General features: G+C 41.8%; 1 protein-coding gene across 1 annotated transcript in view; it reads right to left on the bottom strand.

The window, feature by feature from the left end:
* LOC146681001 (fibronectin type III domain-containing protein 4-like) overlaps positions 1 to 22,393 on the bottom strand; it is a 62,689-nt gene extending 40,296 nt beyond the window's left edge. Inside the window, exon 1 of the mRNA XM_085447574.1 lies at positions 21,401 to 22,393. Within this exon, the coding sequence (XP_085303700.1) occupies positions 21,401 to 21,485 (85 nt within the window). The 5' untranslated portion in view covers positions 21,486 to 22,393. The remainder of the gene's footprint in view (positions 1 to 21,400) is intronic.
* Positions 22,394 to 22,655: the final 262 nt, after the last annotated feature.

The raw sequence follows: 22,655 nt of genomic DNA, 5'->3' as shown, positions 1-22,655 counted from the left end.
CGGCTTGTTTTGTTAATCCACACCACGTTTTGGTCTGCGTTTGAGTCCTCCTCTGCAACACATACGGTCTGCCCCAGCCAGACCGTGACAGGCGGAGGAGAAAATTATGGTTTTCAATCATTTTTATGCAAAACTGAGTCAAACTAAAGACTAAATCCATGACTCTTACTTTCTGCAAACCAGCATTTATTTGTTTCTGCAGTACTCAAAAAACCTATAGATTAAGGTGTGTGAAATGGTGTCTTAAGTAGCATTATACTACCATGGTCAGGATGTTGTGACTTCTGTGCTACTGTTTCAAACTAAATCTGAGCAAACCTCTACTCTGGACATCAAATATTTTTTGCAGAAAAACTAATTAAAAAGTGAGGTCTGCATTTCTTTCGATGTTGTTCTGGGGTCTTTTGTGACCTCTTGGATGAGTTATTGAGTCGCTCTTGGAGAAATTTTTGTCAGCCAGCCACTCCTGGGAAGGCTCACCACCTTTCCATCTGTGGATAATGGTTCTCACTGTGGTTCACTGAGTCCCACAGCTTTGGAAATGGCTTTTCCAGACTAAAAGATCTCAGTGACTTTGTTTCTCATTTGTTCCTAGATAAGATAAAACTTTATAAATCCCTCAGGTGGGTTCCTCTGGGAAATTCGGTTTCCAAAAGCACAGCACCGACAGGAGTTACAGAACGTGAGCAGAATATTATTTATTTATATATATATATATATATATATATATATATATATATATATATATATATATATATATAAAATACAATATACGAAAGGGATAAATAGGAATAAGAATACAAGGGACTTGCACATTTCAAGTATTGAAGTCTATTGCACCGTTGACTATTTACAAAAAGTATTGCACAAGGTATTGCACAGTGAGGTGAAGAGGCACTACAGCTTAGTTGTTCCCCCCTCCTTTGTCCTCCTGTTTCCCCTCCAGAGAGGAGTTAAACAGTCTGATGGCGTGTGGGACAAAGGAGGTTTTAAGTCTGTTGGTTCTTGTCTTTGGGAGAAGCAACCTGTCACTGAACAGACTCCTCTGGTTGTTTACGGCCGTGTGCAGAGGATGCCCAGCATTGTTCATAATGTCCAGCAATTTTCTTTTAGTGTCCTTTTCTCTGCCACTGTCACCAGAGTGTCCAGCTTCATGCGACCACAGAGCCAGCCTTCCTGATCAGTTTTTCCAGCCTGGATGAGTCCTTCTTTGCTGTGCTGCTCCCCCTGCACACCACAGCATGGAATGATGTCTGGCTTTTGAGGATCTTTTGGTCCACTCCACTTTGTCAAACAGATCCTATTTACATGATTTCTTGGTTTGAGAATAGGTGTGGCAGTAATCAGGCCTGAGTGTGGCTACAGAAATTGAACTCAGCTTTCCAAAGATGTGATATACCACAATTAGTTTATGTTATAACGGGGCCGTCTGAATGTTGCAAAGGAAATTGAGACTCATCAGACCAGGCAACTTTTTTTTTTTTTTTTTCCACTCTTCTAGCTAGCTAACCCGTAGACTCATTTATCTGTTGTTAGCTGACAGAAGTGCCATCCAGTGCGGGCTTCTGCTGTTGTAGGCCATCAATTTTTGCTGCTTAGAGGAGGCAAAACTATTCAATTCAATAAAACTTTATTGATCCTGAAGGTTGACCCCGAAGGAAATTGGGTTTAATGAGGGCTGCAGTTTTCTCCATACAAAGGTCATGTTTTGAAACATCCTCTTTATTTAATTCATTATGTTTTTCTGCAAATGACATTTTAGGCACATTCTGTGTGATGCTGGGCTAAAACAATAACATCATATTTGAGATAACTGGATATTTCTCTCATGAACAGGTTTCCATACTGGGTAATAATTACCCGACTTATCTTCTGTTGCCAGCTTTTTGTGCTTGTCCTCGTGATAAACAATCAATGCCAATAACTTAAAAACCTGGTGGAGGCATTACTTCAAGTGTTACAGCTGTAGAAGGTTGGACATGGAGCCTTCTCATAGATTAAATTTTACCATATCAGGTTGGTCTGTTACCTGATTTTGTTCGGTAAATCTACCAAAGTCCTCCATTGATGGACAGTGATGCAGTTTTCGTGATTTTGCAGCTTCACACCAGCACAATTATTTTTTACTAAAGCAATAAAAACACGATTCAAGTGGAGATTGTGAGCTTTAAGGTTCTTAACAAAAGAGCGTAGAGTACGCTTGGGGAGTGTGATCGGGTGTACAGCGTCTCTTTATGTCTGTCTCCACATTGGTTGAGTGTGGAGTAAGTGCATATGAGAGCATGAGGGTGGGATGTTTGTATCTGTGTGTGCCTGTATGTCTGTGTCTATATGTCAGGTTGGGTGTCAGGCGCCACCTCTCTGGGGACATCTTAGGCCCTCCAAGGTTTGGAGGCCTATCTCCACCCACCACCACTTCCCCTGCCAGTGGCGGACTCCCTCAGACATCGGTGTGTTGGTGGTTCTTTGTGTCCGGGGATGGGCGTCCAGGTACACACCGGCTCACTCCTTGGCGGCTGCTTATCGGGGCCTGGAGCCTGGGGCTCGCTCGGGCCACTTCGGAGGTGGGGTGCCCCCGGCCTCTCGGCCTGGGGCTCGGTCACTCAGGCACGGCTGGCTGCCGGCGGAGCTCACGGGCGCGTCACTGCAACTCCCCCTGGCATCTGCTCCGCGGCTGCTGAGTGAGCCCTCATCTGGGACTCTCCTCAGCTCTTTCTGGGACAGTGGCGCGGCTGCCCCTCTGTTGGTCTTCCTTGGTCTCTTGTGTTCTGGGGGCCTCTGGATGTCTGGAGTTTTGATCTCCTCCATACCTGCTTCATGCCCTGGAGGACGGGGCTGTGGCCCCCCCACACCCTCTAGCAGATCGTTACATGAAGGAACCTTTTAAAAAAACAAACAAAAAAAAAACAAGCGCGTCCATGCTCACAGGTGTACACACAGGTGACCCCCCCCCCCCCCCCCAAACTACACCCTTTTTGGCTCCTACCTCAAAGCACACTGTGTTCTGTTGATCCTATGTGCTGCACAATAATGTTTAATATTTAGTATTTACTGTCATATTCCCATATATCATTGTGATGCTGTTTATTCTATTACTCTTGTTCTCTTCTGCTTGTTTTCTTTTTTCTTTCTCAGCAGGTGATCCAGGTGATTGATATATGCATTTTTTATTTCTTTTTTTTCTTTCTGCTCATTCTGTTGGTTTTTGTTTTTTGCCCTTCTCCCCCGTCCCTCTTCTCAGCTGTTTCTCTTTCCCTCTTTCTTTCTCCCCTTCTTTCCCCCAGTCAAGTCTGTCCCATGTTCAGTAAATGAAAATAAAATAAACAATAAAAGGTGAATCAAATGGACCATTACGGCAAGGCTGGGATGGTCAATTTGGTAAAGTAAATCCGTTGGGCATCTTTCTTTGCCTTTAGACAATAATTCTGATGGCAAAAGAGCCAAACGGGACAGGCAAAAAAAAAAAAAAAAAAAAAAAAGGTTCTTAACAAAAGTATTGCATCGATAGCGTGAGAAAGTAATGGGACAGTTGACTGATGTGATTAAAAAGCTGGCGATCACCCACTTTAGTTCTCTACAGCCTCACAGCGCTGGTCTCTAGCCTGATTACGCAATCCTCATGTCAGTGCCACCTTGTCTGGAGGAACGACAACCAAAACAGAAATGCCAGCACTGCCTTTATTTTGTGGTTAGACAACTACAAAGGACACAACTCAATCCCAGGCTGGCGGAGGAGCCGAGCGCGACAAGAACTCTCCAAACCGAAAGCATCTGGCTTGGCTCTGTGGACTGTGACCATGAATGTCAAGCTCTATCTCAGGCTAACAATCTAACCACAGCTCATTATGCAAGCCAGCTTTCCCACACTCCCTGCAGGACACCCAGGCCTGCCTGCCTGCCAAGACTGCTTCAGAGTGGTTAAAGGGAAAAATCCACAAAGTGTCTGTAGCATGACGCAAAACGATCATCAATCTGCGATAAGGCAGAATCCTGCTCCTTCTGTCTCCCTTGTCTGCTTCCATTTGTGACTTCTTACATTTCCCTGGTTGCCCTTTGACAGCTGACAAGGAAGGATTATAAATCCGTTGCATCCATCATGTGTAGGTGGAGTGAATGAAAGCATGGCAAGAAGCACAAGTAGGTGGGAGTCTTTTTTTTCAGTTGAGAAAAAGCAGCATTTTACTGAAACTGTCCTGTGCCTGCATTGAATTCTGGTCTATTTCCTGATGCTGTGGGCGTTAGAGTTGGCCAGTGTGCTCGTTTTCTGACAAATTCCTCCCTCTATGATAACTGAAGACTGTGGGTGCAGAAAAAAGCATTTGCACTTTACAGCCGAGGACCTGAAAAAACAGATGTTTTTCAATTTCTCTTCCTTTATAAAAAAACTAAAACATTTAGGTGAATATCCAAAGATTACAGTTACATATGTGACCATAGTTGTAGATTTTTTTCTCTCTCAATGAGCCACAGCAGCCTGTGGTATTCTTCAGATGAGATGCACATTTTAAAGCAGCAAAGGCAATGAGAAAATGCTGTAGGAGATGAAAAAACACATCCACTGAAAATGTTTTAACTTGGGCAAAAATATATGTGGTTGTACAGGAGCTCTATGAAACTAGAGCAAAACAGGAAAGCAATTGAGGGAAAAATCCTTGTGAGTTTCTTGTGAGATCACTGACAGGTTCAGGATGGGATACGCACTACTAAAACTAGACCCCCATGGAAGATTTCCCGATCGCCGATCTGTTTTTTGTATTTAAGTAATTCACGTCTAAAGTTGGGTACAGTAGTAGGTTTAGTCTTGGGGTCCAGCCTTTATCCAGCAGCACAGCTATCCATGTCAGTTTGGCGATTCCCACCTTGAAAAAGGTGCAGGGCTTTTTTCACCACAAAGTTATCCTACCATCAGAGCATCCTGTCAGGCTCTGTGGACTGTGACCATGAATGAATAACCACAGCTCATTATGCAAGCCAGCCTTCCTCCGCGCTCTGCAGGATATATACAGACCTGCCTGCCAAGACTGCTTCAGAGTCATTAAAGGAAAAGTCCAACAATTCTCCATCAGTGTGACTTGGAGCTGCTTATTTCACATGGAGGCACCTTACTCTATAAGTCATTTCAAGGCCAATTAGAACTCAAACCCATCGCAGACTTCTGAGCATAACTGTTTCCAGATCAAATTTTGTGTAGCAAGACGTTAATGATGAAAACCCTCATCGTAAACATTCAACATCTTAAAGTTAACTTGAACATTAGACAGTAAAGTCTCCAATTGGTGACTTTTATGAACACTTCATGCTTTCATCTCTTATATTTCAAGGTTAGGTCTGGCTTTCAGTTTGTTTTCTAGTTCATCCCAATGGTTCTATGAAGGGTTGAGGTCAGGACACTGAAGGCCACTCAAGTTCTTGTATGTCAAGCTTCTTCTGGAGTTAATTTTAAGGGATTTCCTTATTATCCACATACATTTGTCCACAAACCTTTGCCCACATGGATCATCTGGACATGATGCCAGATGAGGACTTTAAATAGACAGTATTTAGGCATTTAAAAAAACAAACACATAATGAACACGTAATGAAAATATGCGGTGAAAGCACATCCTCCTCCTCCTCCTCACACCCTCCCTGTCTCTGCCAGTGACAGCCAAGATCCCCCCGAACTCCCATCGCGCTACGGTTGCTAAATCCCAACTGCTTTCATCTGCCAGCGCTGCAATGGAGTGCTCACACACTGAATAGACTTCTGCAATTACATTATACACAGGAGAAGAGAGGAGATGAGAGGGGAGGCTTGGATGGAGTCAGGAAGACAGAGGAAAAGAGAGAGATGAAAGAGAGGTGGATGAAAGACGACAGGAATATGACAGAGCAAAGAATGAATGAGTCAGGAGGGGGGGAAAAAGAGATGGGAGAGCGAGAAGAAAGAGCAATTATCCTGGGCAGATATCAAGAGATGGGGACGGCGGGGTTTTCAATCTTTGGTTTTGGAGAGAAAAGACAGACGAAGGGCAAAGTGGGATGGATGGAGGGGGGGGAGAAAGATCAATGTGCAAGGAAAAAAAATGGAGAGAGGGTGGAGGGACAACGGGGGTGGGGAAGTAGTATGTGGATATTAATTAAATGATGAAATACAGCAGTGATCAGGTGGATGTTAGAGCACATACACACAGTTTCTACATGCCCTTGTTTGTCCTTCATGTTTGAGTCGAGTTTGTCTGATTACATATTTATGACCATCCATTTTTAACTTCTGGAATATTTCAGCACACATCTGGCTGCTTTTAAAGTCTGTGTTTCAAATTATCCTAACTTGAGATTTTCATTTGTTTTCTAAGATTATACATACACAACAGGCAATCAAATAAACTGACTTAATAAAAAAAACATGTCAATAGCATTCAACTCTTTTTATTCAAAAACGCCCCTAAAGCGGAAACGAGCTAAACAGCGGTTGATTAAGGGCTTAACTACATTTAAGTCCCGCTTAGTCAAGCTTTATTTATTTTTACTGATAATTTAGAATAAATAAACTATTGCTGTAATTACAATTATGTATGCACAATTATGTATTTAGAATTTTCAAGTTTCTTGTCAAGGAAAAGGTGACTCTCCCATTTATAAGTATAAGAGGTATGATCCAACTGAGCCAACCATCCATCTATCCAACCAACCGACCATCTATACAACGAACCATCCATCCCTCTCCAGCTTATCTGTGGTTGGGTTGGTAATTATAGGTAACCAGAGACTAGTGATGCGCAATGAGCAGTCACTTCCTGTGTGGACACCTCTTTAGCCTCTAGCCAACAGCCAATTTTGGGGGGCTTCCAATTAATCCAGGGTATCCGGTAAATGGATAACAAACAATACACAATGTCTATTCAAATCTGATTCCTCAGATTCTGTACACTGTTCACTCTTTACATCAGGGGTGTCCAACTCCAGGCCTCAAGGGCCGGTGTCATACAGGTTGTAGATGTGTCCTTCACCCAACGCAGCTCATTTAAACGGCTAAATTACCTCCTCAACATGTCTTGAAGCTCTCCAGAGGCCTGAGAATGAACTAATCATTTGATTCAGGTGTGTTGACCCAGGGTGATATCTAAAACCTGCAGGACACCAGCCCTTGAGGCCTGGAGTTCCCCACCCCTGTTTTAGGTAGATTTCTAAAAGGGTCTCTTTTGTCCTCTACAATACTTTTGTCAACACGTACCAAAACCTGCTTAAACATGAACTGTGAGAATGCAGGCGGATTACAGATGTGAACAAGGAGGTTGAGAATTAATTTAGAGCCAATCAACCTCATCCGGATGTGGAAAACCAGGGCTAACCATGTTGGAGTCAATGGAGTTATTATTTTGTTTGTTTTTTGTTTTTTTGATAATCTACAGGGTGGGCCATTTGTATGGATACACCGTAATAACATGGGAATGGTTGGTGATATTAAAGTCCTGTTTGTGGCACATTAGTATATGTGAGGGGGCAAACTCCTCAAGATGGGTGGTGACCATGGTGGCCATTTAAAAGTCGGCCATCTTGGATACAACTTTAGTTTTTTCAATAGGAAGAGGGCCATGTGACACATCAAACTTATTGGTAATGTCACAAGAAAAACAATGGTGTGCTTGGTTTCAACGTAACTTCATTCTTTCATGAGTTATTTACAAGTTTCTCTTTGTTCACAGCCTTTGACATGTCGAAGAGGTTAACATGTGAGGAGCGGATCGAAATTGTGTTGATATCTGGTGAATGCCATAACCGGGTCATTGCAGCAGATTTCAATGCAAGACACCCTACGAGACCACCCATCTCCCATGCTACAGTTAGCAAACTGCTTGCTAAGTTTTGTGAAACTGGTTCAGTGTTGGATTTGCCAAAATGTCGACGCAAGAAAACTGTCACTAATAAAGAAACATCAGTGGCTGTCCTAGCTTCATTCAACAAGAGCCCACAGCGTAGAACTCGCCGCATGTCACTGGAGAGTGGCATTAGTTGAACATCCCTTCGGCAGATATTAGCTACTCACAAAGGGCACTCTTACAAACTCCAGCTACTGCAGCATCTCAACGAGGATGACCCAGATCGGCGCACAGAATTTACAGAATGGGCAAAACAAAAATTGGAACAGGACCCTCAGTTTACGCAGAAGATTTTGTTCAGTGATGAGACAAACTTTTATGTGAATGGTGAAGTTAACAAACAAAACCAACGCTATTGGTTGACACTAACCCACATTGGATGGATTCATCCAAGATTGTTGGAACAACAAAAGTGATGGTTTGGTGTGGTATTTGGGGTACAACGATAGTGGGTCCATTCTTCATCAATGGAAACCTCAAGGCCACTGGATATGTGAAATTGCTACATGATGATGTGTTTCCCTCTTTATGCACTGAAGCTGGCACGTTCCCTGAGTTTTTCCAGCAAGATGGTGCACCGCCACATTATGGGTGCCAGGTCCGAGCATTCCTAGATGAACAGTTTCCTGGAAAGTGGATTGGTCATCGTGGGCCAGTTGAATGGCCCCCAAGGTCTCCCGATCTGACCCCCTTAGACTTTTATCTTTGGGGTCATCTGAAGGCAATTGTCTATGGTGTGAAGACACAAGATGTGCAGCACCTGAAACTACGGATACTGGATGCCTGTGCTGGCATTTCTCCTGTGGTGTTGCTATCAGTGTGTGAAGAGTGGGAGAAGAGGGTTGCATTGACAATCCAACACAATGGGCACCACATTGAACACAATTTATAAGTGGTCAGAAACTTGTAAATAACTCATGAAAGAATGAAGTTACGTTGAAACCAAGCACACCATTGTTTTTCTTGTGACATTACCAATAAGTTTGATGTGTCACATGGCCCTCTTCCTATTGAAAAAACTAAAGTTGTATCCAAGATGGCTGACTTTTAAATGGCCACCATGGTCACCACCCATCTTGAGGAGTTTGCCCCCTCACATATACTAATGTGCCACAAACAGGACTTTAATATCACCAACCATTTCCATGTTATTACGGTGTATCCATATAAATGGCCCACCCTGTATATTAATAGAAGTGCCACCGCTTAGAATATGCTATGTAAAAAGGGTGGGTGGAATAAGCTAACTCTTTACAGCACAGGTGTCAAACTCATTTTAGTTCAGGGGCCACATGGAGAAAAGTCTATTCTCAAGTGAGCCGGACTGGTAAAATCACTGTATATATAACTTAAAAACAACAACAACTTCAGATTGTTTTCTTTGTTTTAATACGATCAACATAAAAAATAACGCTAGAGCCTGTGGACAGTATGTTCAAAATAGTACAGGCACAACATAGCTATTAATTACAAAACATTTCAAGCTATTTGAAAGTTCTGAGGACAAAGAACACACAAGCACAAAGTGCCTCAGTGATTCACAGAAGTATATCACAGATCACAGAACTACATCAGGGTGTCTCATGCAACACTTTCAGTGGGGTTGCATAGTTTATTTGACTCCTGATACCTGGCATCGTTTAGCTTTCACCAGCTCATCAATATCGATCATCACATCCTGAGCGGCAGCTAACTTCAAGATGTGATTCAAGTGCTTGTGCGTGAGCCTTGAGTGCAGTTTTGTTTTATTTATGCTCATTACAGAGATTACAGAGAAAACTTGCTCACAAAGATATGTGGTTCAGAACATGCACAACAGTTTTGCAGCAAGGGCTGTCAAGCTGGGGTAACCTGGCAGGAGATTCTGATAAAAATGTGTTCAAGCCAGCTGCAGCAAATTTGGCCTTCAAATCCAAGTCACACTGCAAGTCTATTATTTCAAGTTGGATCCTGACGGGCAGATCAAAGGGATTCACGGTGAGTCTTTCTCCAGTTCACCAAACAGGTGAACACTAACAGTCCCGTTATTTTATCTTTGAACCGCTTCGTATCTGCCACACTTTGGGTCGTGCACACATTTTTCAGATAGGGGAAGTGAGCTGCATCACCACCAGCGAGCTGTGTCTCCCACAATGACAACTTCAACTTGAAAGAACGTAGGTTTTCATAATACTGCGTGACAACTTTGTTGCGTCCTTGCAGCTGTTTGTTCAAGTTATTCAGGCGCTCTGTAACATCCACCATAAATGCAATGTCCTGCATCCATTCTGCGGAATGAAATTCTAACACTGGTTTGCCCTTTTCTTCTGTAAACTGTTCAATTTCTTCTTGTAAATCAAAGACACGTTAGTCCTTTATTTATCCAGGTAAAAAAATCTCATTAAGATTAAAAATCTCATTTCCAAGAGAGACCTGGCATGATGTGGTCTTTCTCTCTGAGAAGGCTGTCAAACTGAGGGTGATTGAGGCTTCTGGATCGGATGAAATTAACAGTTTGGATGACCACCTTCATGACATTATCCATTTTCAGTGACTTGCAACACAAAGCCTCCTGGTGCAAAATACAGTGAAAAGTCCAAAAATCACATCCTCTATTTGCAGATTGCACTTTATCTCTGAACTTTTTTACAACGCCCGCGTTTTTCTCGATCACTGAGGGCGCACCATCTGTAGCCAGGCTGACAGCACGGGACCAGTCCACTCCGACCCTGTCCAGCACACCGACGAGTGCGGTGAAAATATCAGCTGCATTCGTTGTTTCTGTCATCGGCACCAACTCCACGAACTCTTCGGTGACGGTCAATGTGTCGTCAACTCCGCGGATGAAAATTGCCAGTTGTGCAACATCTGTAATGTCCGTGCCTTCATCAATTGCAACTGAAAACGCAATAAATGACTTTAGTTTTTTGCTTCAACTGGCTGTCCATCCGCTGAAAGATCAGAAATCCTGTTGGCAACTGTGTTTCTTGTCAGGCTGATATTTGCAAAGGCCTGTCGCTTTTCAGGGCACACAATCTCCGATGCCTTCATCATACATGTTTTTACAAATTCACCCTCACTAAATGGTTTTAAAGCTAGTGCAATTTTGTTAGCAATGAGGTAGCTAGCTTTCACTGCAGTGTTACTGATGGCTGTGAGTAAACACAGACTGCTGTTTCTTCAGACCCGCCAACAGTTCATTCACCTTCTCTCTTCTCCGCTGTCCTTGAAAGTTGTCATATTTATCGGCATGAAGGCTCACATAGTGGCGACAGAGGTTATATTCTTTCAGCACTGCAACATGCTGGGAACACACCAAACATACAGCTTTCCCATTCATTTCCTTGAATAAATAGGAGTATGACCATTTTTCTTGGAACACTCTGCATCCACTTTTCTCTTTTTTGACAGAGACATATTGGGGCAATGAGGGTGCCAAAGCACATCAGGTTTAAATTTCGCAGGCAAAACTAAGTAGCTCACAATTGCTATTGCGCCATCCAATGGACGCAATTGAACAGCAGGTTCTTTTTTGAAAAATTGCAGCTCATTTTCATAATGCATTTTTTAAATTTTATTTGGGGTGCCTTTCAGAAACCCAAGGTCACCTTACAAAGAACAAAATTAATAAAAGGAACAGTAGTCATAAAATACATAAGATAAGTTAAAATTGCAAAACAGAGGTTGACAACAGATAAAATCAGCACTAAAGTGAATAAACCAGTTTAAACAGATGCGTTTTGAGCTGTGACTTAAATACGGAGAGGGAGTCAATATTTCTTATGGCTGGAGGAAGAGAGTTCCAGAGCCGAGGAGCAGAGCGACTGAAAGCTCTGTTCCCCATAGTAATAAGGTGTGAGGACGGAACAGTAAGATGAATAGCAGATGATGATCTGAGAGGGCGGGAAACAGTGGTGATATGGAGCAGGTCACACCAATATGAAGAAGCAGATTTATGGACACACTTGTATGTAAGACGTAAGATTTTAAAATTTATCCTGGGTTCTACGGGCAACCAGTGAAGCTGCTGAAGAACTGGGGTAATATGAGCTCTTAACGGAGTGCAAGTTATGACCCGAGCTGCAGAATTTTAAGAAGTAAGATAAGATAAGATAAGATAAGATAAGATAAGATAAGATAACCTTTATTAGTCCCACACGTGGGAAATTTGTTTTGTCACAGCAGGAAGTGGACAGTGCAGAAGTTATGACGCAAAAATTAGAATACAATAAGAATAAATACAGTACACAGCTGTACAGAATAGAATAAAATAATATACTATATACAGTAGAATAAAATAGAATAAAAATATACAATAAGATAAAAATAGAATACGAATGCTATATACAACTGAGTAAAAATACAACGATGCCAGAAAAGATTATTGCACTTAGTGTTATTGCACATGTGTGGATGTGTGTGTTTGTTCAGTTAAAGTCTTTGTTGTGGAGTCTGACAGCAGTGGGGAGGAAAGACCTGCGAAATCTCTCCGTCCCACACCGTGGGTGCCGCAGTCTCCCACTGAAGGAGCTGCTCAGTGCTGTCACAGTCTGCTGCATGGGGTGGGAGACGTTGTCCAACAGGGATGACAGCTTAGCCGCCATTCTCCTGTCACTCACTCACCATCAAGAAGTTGGAGTTTATGAAGGGACCTTTCAGGGAGACCAAATAGGAGGGAATTGCAGTAATCAATACGGGACGTAATAAGATTATGGACAAGGATGGCAGCAGCATGGGGAGTAAGGAAGGGACGGAGTCGGTTAATATTACATAAGTGGAAGTAAGCAGACCGGGTTATGTAATTAATGTGAGACTGGAATGAAAGAGTATTATCAAGTATGACACCCAAAATCTTAACCTGAGGGGAGGGAAGGGTAGGAGAATTTTCAACGTTAATGGAAAAACTGTGGGATTTGGTTAAGATAGATGGTGTACCAACAAGTAAAACTTCAGTTTTATTACTGTTACGGTAAGTTTGAGAAAATTGGAGGAGAACCAGGATCTAATCCCAATAAGACCGTTTGAGAGGGAGGTAGGTGGGAGGGATGAATTGGGTTTAGAAGAAATGTAGAGCTGGGTGTCATCGGCATAACAGTGAAAATTTATATTAGATTTTTGAAATATATGACCCAAGGGCGTAGATTTGGTTTTGGCATTGGTGGGGACGGATGATTCAACCACCAAACTATATATGCTATTCTACATGCTTTTAAACCATTTAAAATTACAATTCATAGTTTTATATGTGAATTGTATGTTAAATTACTATTAATCAAATGACTAAGTATTTTAGACTTTAGTTTACTTCAGCCATATTCCATACAAATCAGGTATCATGCAAAAATAAAAATAGCTTCAAATACAGTCATGACAATAAAAATATGACTTTAAGGATTTAACAACATTACTTTAGTTATAGTACACCAACATGTCTTATACATTAGCACTAAGGGAAAACTGAATGATCTGGTGGTTTTTGTCAATAAAACTACTCATCTAAGATTACCACAAAGTAAAAGATCTGTCAGCAAAATTATGCAACATTTTAGGCACACTATCAAATCAGTGAGCTGGGATTTTTTATTCTAAACATGAACTACTGTTACAGCAACAGACATGGACACAACTCAATGTTCACTATGTGAAGGAGCCAAACACATGCCTTCTCCTCTCGTTAACTGAGATAAACTGCTGGCATATTTGTTTTACATCTATACTGTCCAGTCTCTCCTGGTGGACATGGTACAGCCTCTGTAAACTAATATCCTGGCTTGCTCGAGGCTCTCTGACAGTTTCAATCAAAATTAGAAATGCTACTCTGAGACTGAGATAACTAATAGTGCTGCCTGTTGTGCAGTTAGTTTCCAAAACACTTATTCATGGTTACATATACTTTTAGATTGATGTGGGCCAAAACCTAGGATAGCCTGTAACGTTATTATGACACATCTTATGAGTGAACTTGACTTTAAGTGACTTACAGGTTTCTTTGAAAAATACTTTCTTATATCCAGGTTCTTCCTTTTTGCTGCCGTCCTCCTCTCCTCCTTGCAGGTCCTCGCAGCGCAGCTTTGCTGCCATTTGTTTATGTTTTATTGGAGGTTTTTTTTATTGTTCTTGTCATATCAAACTGCAGTATGGAGCAAAATAAGTTGAAAAAAATCTCTTTGGTTCTGGAGTCAACATTTTAAAATAGGTTTTTGTTGCAAAGGAGAAAATGCACAACTTTTTTTTCCCTCTACAGATTTTCAAAAAAGTAAAAAAGAAATGCATGTTTGATGCTGCCAATTATCAGCAAGAAAATGCAGCCTGTTCTCAATCCCAGGGTTTCAGATACCTTCTTTTGTCAAAGCATGTCTGGCATCTCCTTTTGCACACAGTGTCCTTCTGAGCCTGCAGCAGCATGTTTGACCTGCTAAAGGCTGAAGGTAATTAGTTTTTGTGGCATGTTCCTTCAAAAGCAGCCGTGGAATTAATAAATGCCACAAAACGTTATTGCATTTCTCCAAAGCAGACCTCAGAATGCAGAATAATAACCCCTTTTTCAGGTCTTGGAGTTTCTCTCACAGCTCTGCTTGTGCTGAGTTTTGGAGACAGTAATCCTAATCCGGATTTTAACAGGAAAATAAAAAGATAATTTAACAGAGATGTGAAGTTCGGCCTGGATGTGCTTACTCTGGAGAATTTCCCTCATCTTCCCGTCCTTATTTGAAGTAAAAAAACAAACAACAACCCTCCCACACTGTGGTTTGATCTCTCCACACGGTGCTGTATCTGTGTGTTGTACTATGAAATGGACGAAAGCCAAATCTACTAAACATGGATTTTTTCGTCGGCCTCCGACCTCGTGTTTCTCTGCAGGACCACAAGATGAAAACAAAAACAAGTCCGGAGATGGCAGCTGTTTACCTCCGCTCGTCCTGGAGTACTCTGTGACGTGTGACTCGAGTCGGACGTTCAGCTGTAAATCACAGCGAAGAAACAGTTTGACGATTGACTCAGACAGCCTAATCTCACTAATGGCTCCCTACCACTCTCTGAGATGGATGGATGTCCGTGGATGTGCACGATCTAATATAGTAACATCCTCTCCATACTGATTAAATATACAGTATGAGTGCATTATGAGACATTGTTCCCCTCACTCCTCTTACATAAGAGCGAGACAGAATGAAACTTGTTGTTGCTTCACTTTGTGTTTTTTTTTCTGTCCCTGGCTACCTTTGAGGTCATTTCGTGCTGCACTAACTTTCTTTGGTGTCTCTTTGCAACTGTTTGTGTTGATTTCCATAAAAGTCTTGATTCACCACTCATTTCTTTATGTTTTGCTCAGAAAACAGGAACTTAGGATGTATTGAAACGTACAAACATATAAGGCAAAAAACCCCAACAGAATTTGCGCAATTTTAATGAGCTGAAAGTAAATATTTGGTTTGACCATCTTTATTCTTCAGCAAAGTCTGAACTCTCTTAGGCAGCTTTCTTGTCATGTCTTTAAGTCGTCTTCAGGAATAGTTCTGCAGGCTTCTTGAAGGACATTCAAAGCTCTTCTTTGGATGTTTCTGCCTTTTGTTCTGTTCTCTGTCAACATGATCCCACACTGCTTCAATAATGTTGACAGTGTGTTTTTCTATCCAGGTATTATTTTACTGCATTCTCATGGTGAAAAATCTTGCTTTTGTTCATCAGATACTTACCAGATGGTATTACAAAGTGGATCAAAATCTGATGGCGCTTTTCTGTGTTCATAATTCATCAATTTTAAGTGGCTCAACAAAGAAAGCCCCCCAAAATACTTGGGGGACTGGACTGGGTTAAAAATGAGTGGAAAAGTAGCCAAAAGAAACACGCTGGAAAACCTCCACAAAGTTTTAAGAACTACTGGTCCAGAGACAGAAAGTCTGGCCCCTTGGAAGCAAAAATATAAAGAAATGACAGCTGGCTCAAAACTTTTGCACAACATTGTATGTGTTCCTTTCTGTTCATTTTCAAAATATTTTTTGTAATTTTGTGCCAATTTTCATCCATCCGTGACTCTCTCTGGTCACTCTGTGACTGTTGTTTTCGGATGTCTTCATCGTGTACCATGGAGGCTCTGCTATGCTTGTGATAATTTTGTGTTCCCGCAACGTAATTTTCTCCTTCTCTGTGAACCATTTGCAAATCTTTTCAGTCCTTTTGTGTCATTTTTCCATCATTTTTGCCTCAGTTTGTTATTTGTTGTCATTCTTTGCCACTACTCATTTTTTAGGATGCTTTCCATTCTTGTAATAATTTTGCATGATTTTTCATTTGTTTTTGTTTTTGTTTACAACTGTCTGTTTTGTTGCTTTGTGCATTTTTTTTAACGTTTTTTGTGATTATTTTGTTTTTCTTTTCCATATTTTTTGTGCTTTCTGTGTCTCGTTATGATGAATTTAGGGTCATTTTTGTGTTGATTTTCAATATATTTGTTACAAGGACACTTCATTTTTTTGTTGTTTTTTCATTTGTTTAGTGAATCCGGAGACACTCAGCTTTTGTGGTTATTTTAAATGTTCTATTTACACTGTGCATTTGTGCTGTTTTCCATTACTTTTGTGCCTCTTTGTACATATTTTGTGCTTTCCATTATATTCTTGCATTACTTTCTTGTTTAGTGTAACTTTTATATTGTCACCTTTGAGGAAATTTTCAAATAGTGACTTTTTTGTTACTATTTGTGTAAATGTCATTCACTGGATGTCTGGATGTGACCAGGTGATAGTTTCTGTGATCATTTTGTTTCTCTATCTACATGGCAGAGCTATGCTTATTGCTTTCCATACATTTATGTTTCTTCGTGATTATGAAAGATTAATTGAACCCTAGCGGCTGACACTACGAGTCCTCCTTACCCCTGGGCGTGTGCCCTGCATGTCCTATTAGGAATCCTTTCATGAGAATGGCAATTTACGTTTGCTGGCCTAGCAACTGTAAACTGTAAAGGGGTGGACATGGTTGGCAACGAGTCTTAGTACTATCCCCCACACCATAACACCACCACCACTAGCAGCCTGAATCTTGAAAGCATGGATCCATCCTGCCTTGTATTAATCTTGTTTATACCAAATTTTGATCCATCTGACTGTTGCAGCAGAAACCGAGACTCATCAGACCAAGCAACATTTTTCTAGTGTTACATTGTCTAATTTTGGTAATTCTGTGTGAATTTTCATTTAAATCATCAGGTTGCCATGGAAAGATAAGGACAATCAGCACTGAGCTGAGGCAGTTATGTGAGGCTGAGCTGAGTATAAAGAGAGGCTTCGCTGCTGGAATAAAACAGCACTTTACCCTGCTCCTTTTAAAATAAATACCTCCTGTGTCTGCAGTTGGTGCATTTTTATGATCCCCCTACAAGCTCTATGCTTATCTTTCTGCTTTGTTCTCCTTTCTGAAGACCCGTGTAGGACAGCTTTCGTCTCACTCCCGAGGTTTTCATCAGGGAGCGGCGAGATGCAACAGAGAGAAACACAACTGCAAATAAATCTTGGGAATTTATTCTTGGCTTTGACAGCATACGGACTAAAAATATTGTCGTGCGAGGTCCAGTTACTTGACTAGACTTTTTAGCCACATCCCACGTAAGCTGGCAAGAGCTTTGCCACGCGATAAAGAAAGCTCAAATATAGCGACTCCTTTACAGAGCACACACACTGGCCTTTTAAATATAAGTTTATAATGAAGGTCAGAGCTGTTGGTGGTGTCACAGTGGACTGCCTTATATTAAAAAGTGTGGCTAATACTCTCCTTCCTCTGTTAGAAATCCTAGCTTGTAATCACTGTAGAGTACAGATGCAATAACAAACTCATATTGAAGTAGTGCCAATCAGAACTAGACACTGAGTGCATGCCAAATAAAGCGACAAAGTGGCCTCTGCTGAATTCTCTGCTGGTACAAAGACTAAAATGTCACCCCAAACTATTCAAAATATCAGCTGAGCGTGTGCATGTGCGGCTTAAGCAAAGGACACAAACCTGCAGGTGTTTAAATTTTCATTTTTGAAAAAAATGTAAGTAGACTGACCTTGCACATCACCCACATTTACTCTTAATATCCAAATTAGTTTAGACTAGACACTCTTTGACCTATAACTGTTTTCTCAGTTTCCTTAATAAATAAGACTTGGGATAACATATTCTAATTTTAGTTTGTCATTCTAGATGTGGGATATTATTTGAAGGTTGACAACTTAAGCAAAAAATTGGCTAAAATGAAAAGACGGCTAAGCGATGCGTATTTCTTGCCTCAGAGGTTTTCAGAAACACATTTTGCTGAAGCATCTTCTTAATTCGTAAGATGAAAATTAGCTCCAATGTTTGTTGAAATCTGGGACCTCACAATCAACATAAGCTATTCCTCTGCATGGTTATACAACCATGTAGGAGAAGGAGATCACTGTGTAGTACTGGCCGTCAAGCATCCATTGCAGTGATGCAAATATGCCCCTATGGCCAAGCATATCGTTATTTTGTCAGAACCACAGGCATCCAGGTTCATGCATGAGGTGTCCTTTCGAGTGTGCACCCAGACAGACAGGGTTGTGACATCGAGCAAAAGGATCTGGCACTCCCAACTCATCATTTGCCAATATTCCTAAACCTAACCGAGTCAGGTTTTAGTGCCTAATGCTAACTACTGAAAGCAAAAGTTAAAAGTGAGTGAAAAAACAAAACAAATACGCATGTGAAGAACAAAATAAGCAAAAATGAAAACACACGATGCACTGTCTCCTAGCTGAGAAACCTGCAGCCTCCTAAGGCAGACTCGGTAGGTCTCTAAAATAAGACCTTTATCTCTCTGTGTTAGAGCAGCAACACCAGGGAGCAGATTCCTGAAATCAGGAGATGCAGCTGATAAATCAGCATTTCAGACCAGAATCATACAAAGCAAAAAGAGATGGTCATGCTCAAATGAAGACTTGTCACATGTTAAATGACTTGTCAGGCACAAGTCGTTAGCTGAGCAGTGTGTGGCTTCAGAGCCAGATGCTCAGTTCAAGCCTTCATAACAGGACTTCACTAACTGTCGGGAGATGTAGCAGTGACTACGTCCATCTTCAATCTGTGGTCAGGATGACAACATGACGGCACCACCACAACAAAATATTAACTGTAGGTAATGTAACTCATTCCACATAATCCTCTGTAGGGCCCAACATACATAGAAAAGTTAAGACCGATACAGATACCAATACCTAATACTGATATTGATCCTTATACCAATACTGAGCGTAATACCGATACTTGGTGAAAAATCCGATACATTAGCTAATAATTTTTTTGATATGTGTAGTTATTTATGAGTTCTTACTTACATGTCGTAACACTAATATGATATAATTGTTTTACTGACCCAAAAAGTGGTTGATTACATGTTTATGCCCGAAACTGCTCGAGTTGGCAGCTGGTGGTCTCCCAAACATGCGTTTTGTGAAACTATTCAACATCATTTGCTTTTTAGATTTTTACTATCGGCTAATACTCATATATCAGCAAGTAGCTAATATGAGGCCGTCCTGGCAGAGCTAATCCCCGGGATGCATTTTTTCATTTTTACTTTCAAACAAAGACATAAATTGGATCAAAAATGACTGATCATGCCTGTTGAGCAAAGATTTTAGATTTGCACATGTTGGAATTTTAATTTTCTGATTCAGGTTGGTCTCTAGTTTAACGCCCAGTGAACAAATTCCATTTGTTTCAGTGTTAAAATCTTTTTTATTTGACTGAAGACTCTTCAGCCAGTTAACATTGCTTATAATCCTGCTCAGAGTCTGGGATAAGCTAACATCCACCTCTTTTTATGGACTTTGTGGGTATATAAGGCATGCAAAGGAAGATACTTATAAAACAAGAACATACATAATCATAAAGGATAAAGCAACTCATTTATTATAATCCCCCGTGTGCGGGTAATGCATTGTTAAGAATGTAACTCACACTGAACACAGATTGTTGTGCTAGCCAAAACCTTTTGTTGAAAAAGCACAATTTTCAATCTCATAAAACATAGAACAAATATTTTTACACAAAGCTATAACCAGGTGTAATATCACCTGCTGCTTCAAAGTCATGAATCAATCTTTTTAAAATAAGACGCCGGTCGCTTCCTGAAGTGCTGCTGTCTGTGATTTATGGTGAAGGAGGGAAAAAAAGGCTTCCTCCCGCAGCTGTTTGTCATGACTGGAAATCTGCATTTAAAATTAATGGGTGGCAGAGAGCAGGAAAACGAAGCGTGGTTGATGAGCTCCCATAAAGACATGACGTCTGTGACGTGAGCTGAGCAGGTAAAGGCCGTGTGGGGGGATATAAAGACATAGCAGCTCATTGGATAAATCGATACAGAACCTTGTAAGTGCAGATTAGCTGCTCTTTGGTATTCATCCAAAAAGAAGCATGTTAATTCGGTGCTATTTGCCAAAGGCTACTTTGGATTAAACCTCATGGGAAGGTGCAGAGGAGGGGGGATGTGACCAGTGGTCTGGGTGATTTAGGTGCATTCCTGCAACAGCTAATTAAACAGAGCAAAGGAGGAGTGAGAGAGAGAGAGATTGCTTTGAAATTCTAATCCCCCGATAAGCATTCAATTAAGGTTGGGACACTTTTACAACAGCTGTTAGTCTAGTTGAAATATGAGGCGTAAACAGAGCGCAGCATACGCTCCACTCACCTCAAATCACACAGGTGGACACACAAAGCAGTGTGTCAATGTAGAGTCGCGCCGCTGTCACGTACTTAAAGCTGTAGATGATAACGAAATATCGATCATCTTTCAGGGCCAACAGCTTATTATTACTGCATATAACGCCAGTTTTTACAGGCTAACATCCAGGTTTTCCCTCTTTTGTCCCACATGGTATTTACACTGATGGTTGTTATTTGTGTTTGGCATCTTTGCAAACTTTTGCAGCTTAAAAATGATGATGTGTGGGCTTTCAGCTGTCCATTTTCTGTGCAGAACACCACGTGAACAGTATCGCCTTTTCATGATTGCTTTCAGATCATACAAAAGAATGAAAATAATGAGGCCGTCCTGGCAGAGCTACACACACACACACACACACACACACACACACACACACACACACACACACACACATATATATATATATATATATATATATATATATATATATATGTAGGGTTTTTTGTTTTTTTAACACTGCATTTAAATCACCATTCCACTTCTTACTTCTTATCAGTCAGACGGAGGTATTTCTAGAGCCAAAGCAAAACGAGGCTCTTGTCCTTGCTCAGATATAACAAGGACATTGGGCTTTTTAAAAATTCGATGTTTTTCCAATGGAGTTTTGAACGCAGCTTGATTAAAAAAGACAAAGCTGCTTCAAATGAGCTTAAATGGAGAGAAACAGCGTGGTAGACATGTGTTCAAACACCTGTGTCCCATCATGCCGTAAAAATGTCATAATTATGTGAGTTATGCCAGCTGTTTGTGCCAATCCTGTCACTGCTTCCTAAAGTTTCTTATATTTAGATTAAATATGACACACAGAGAAGGAAAACGGGACACTCACTTCCTCCGACCATCCCCGGGGTCTGCCAGCAGGCCAACAGGAGCAGCAGCATCAGCCCGAGATCCAGGTGAAGAGACACGGTCATAACCTCCTCCTGTGTCTCCACGCACAAATACGCACACACCACCACCAGCACCTCTGGCTCCTTCTGCACGCTTTCTTCTCTTCCTCACCTTCTCACCTCCTTTACCCCACCTCCCCCTGCTGCTTATTTACTGAAGGTCTCGCCACGGGGTCACCACTGTTTCCACATCACCCGTCATCTTCTGCTGCTGCTGGTGCTGCTGCTGTGGAGGGCACAGTTTTGCCAGACCGCACGGGTCGGACTCCCAACTTGCGCGAAGTAGGTCAGTAGGTGTGCAGCCTAAATCCCAGCCTCTGCTCTCTCACCGAGGGCACGGAAAAGCGCAGAGCGGAGCCCGGAGGAGCAGAAGAAGGTGGAGGGGGTGGGAGAAGCTAACAGGTAGTCTCCGTGTCTTGCGGTTTCTGGTTAAATGTCGGAGATTTCGTCGCAGCAGGTGGAAGGTCGGAGCTCGGTCATTTATGAGGAGAAACTGCGCTCATTCGGGGTTCGTGTGGATACATAAGAGGACGGAGGGGCTGATGCCGAGGCTCCCGATGTCTCTCACAGGAGGACGCAGGAGCCCAAAAGGTGGTCCCGTCTCATCCGGAGAACAGCAGGCTGGTTTAAAATCTGGCAGATTGCGGGGAACCTCTGAGGATCAGAAAATATATGTGTGTGCGTGTGTGTGTGCGCAGGAGCTTCAGCCGGGAACTCCTCACGTCAGCCGCAAACACAGCCGATCTGCACCGACACAAATCCTGTCACTACACAGAGCATGGAGGATGATGAGGATGAGGGGGGAGAGGAGAGCGAGAGAGGGAAGGTGGGTGGGAGGGAGGGAGAGGACAAAGAGGTGCGTTTCTGTTCGCGGAATAACCTGCAAGCTGCCAGAGACGAGCGCTCTGAAGTGCCAACTGTTGCTTATGTAATAAGCCTCGCAGCACTGATCTGAATTCATTCCTTCAGAGATCAACAAGTACAGCCACGAGGCCATCTGCCTCTGACTGGTTTTAAACTGGGTGCTGTTTAACGCTCAATTCCAGTCACAGCCTCCCAGTGGTCTGTGACTCATACTCACTGGTTTTCTATTTGAGCTATAGCTGCCGTTTTGTTACCTTTTAGCCATAGCCTGTATGTAAAAGATGGACATAACCACTGAGGACTGTCAGAATTTTCAAATAGTTGTTAACT

The sequence above is a fragment of the Copadichromis virginalis genome, linkage group LG23, assembly GCF_057382275.1.
Source record: "Copadichromis virginalis isolate Kocher_CV1m ecotype Utaka linkage group LG23, C_Virginalis_male_GT1.1, whole genome shotgun sequence".
Lineage (NCBI taxonomy): Eukaryota > Metazoa > Chordata > Actinopteri > Cichliformes > Cichlidae > Copadichromis > Copadichromis virginalis.
The sequence above is the reverse complement of the archived record's forward strand: the minus strand, read 5'-3'. Positions and strand labels throughout refer to the sequence as shown.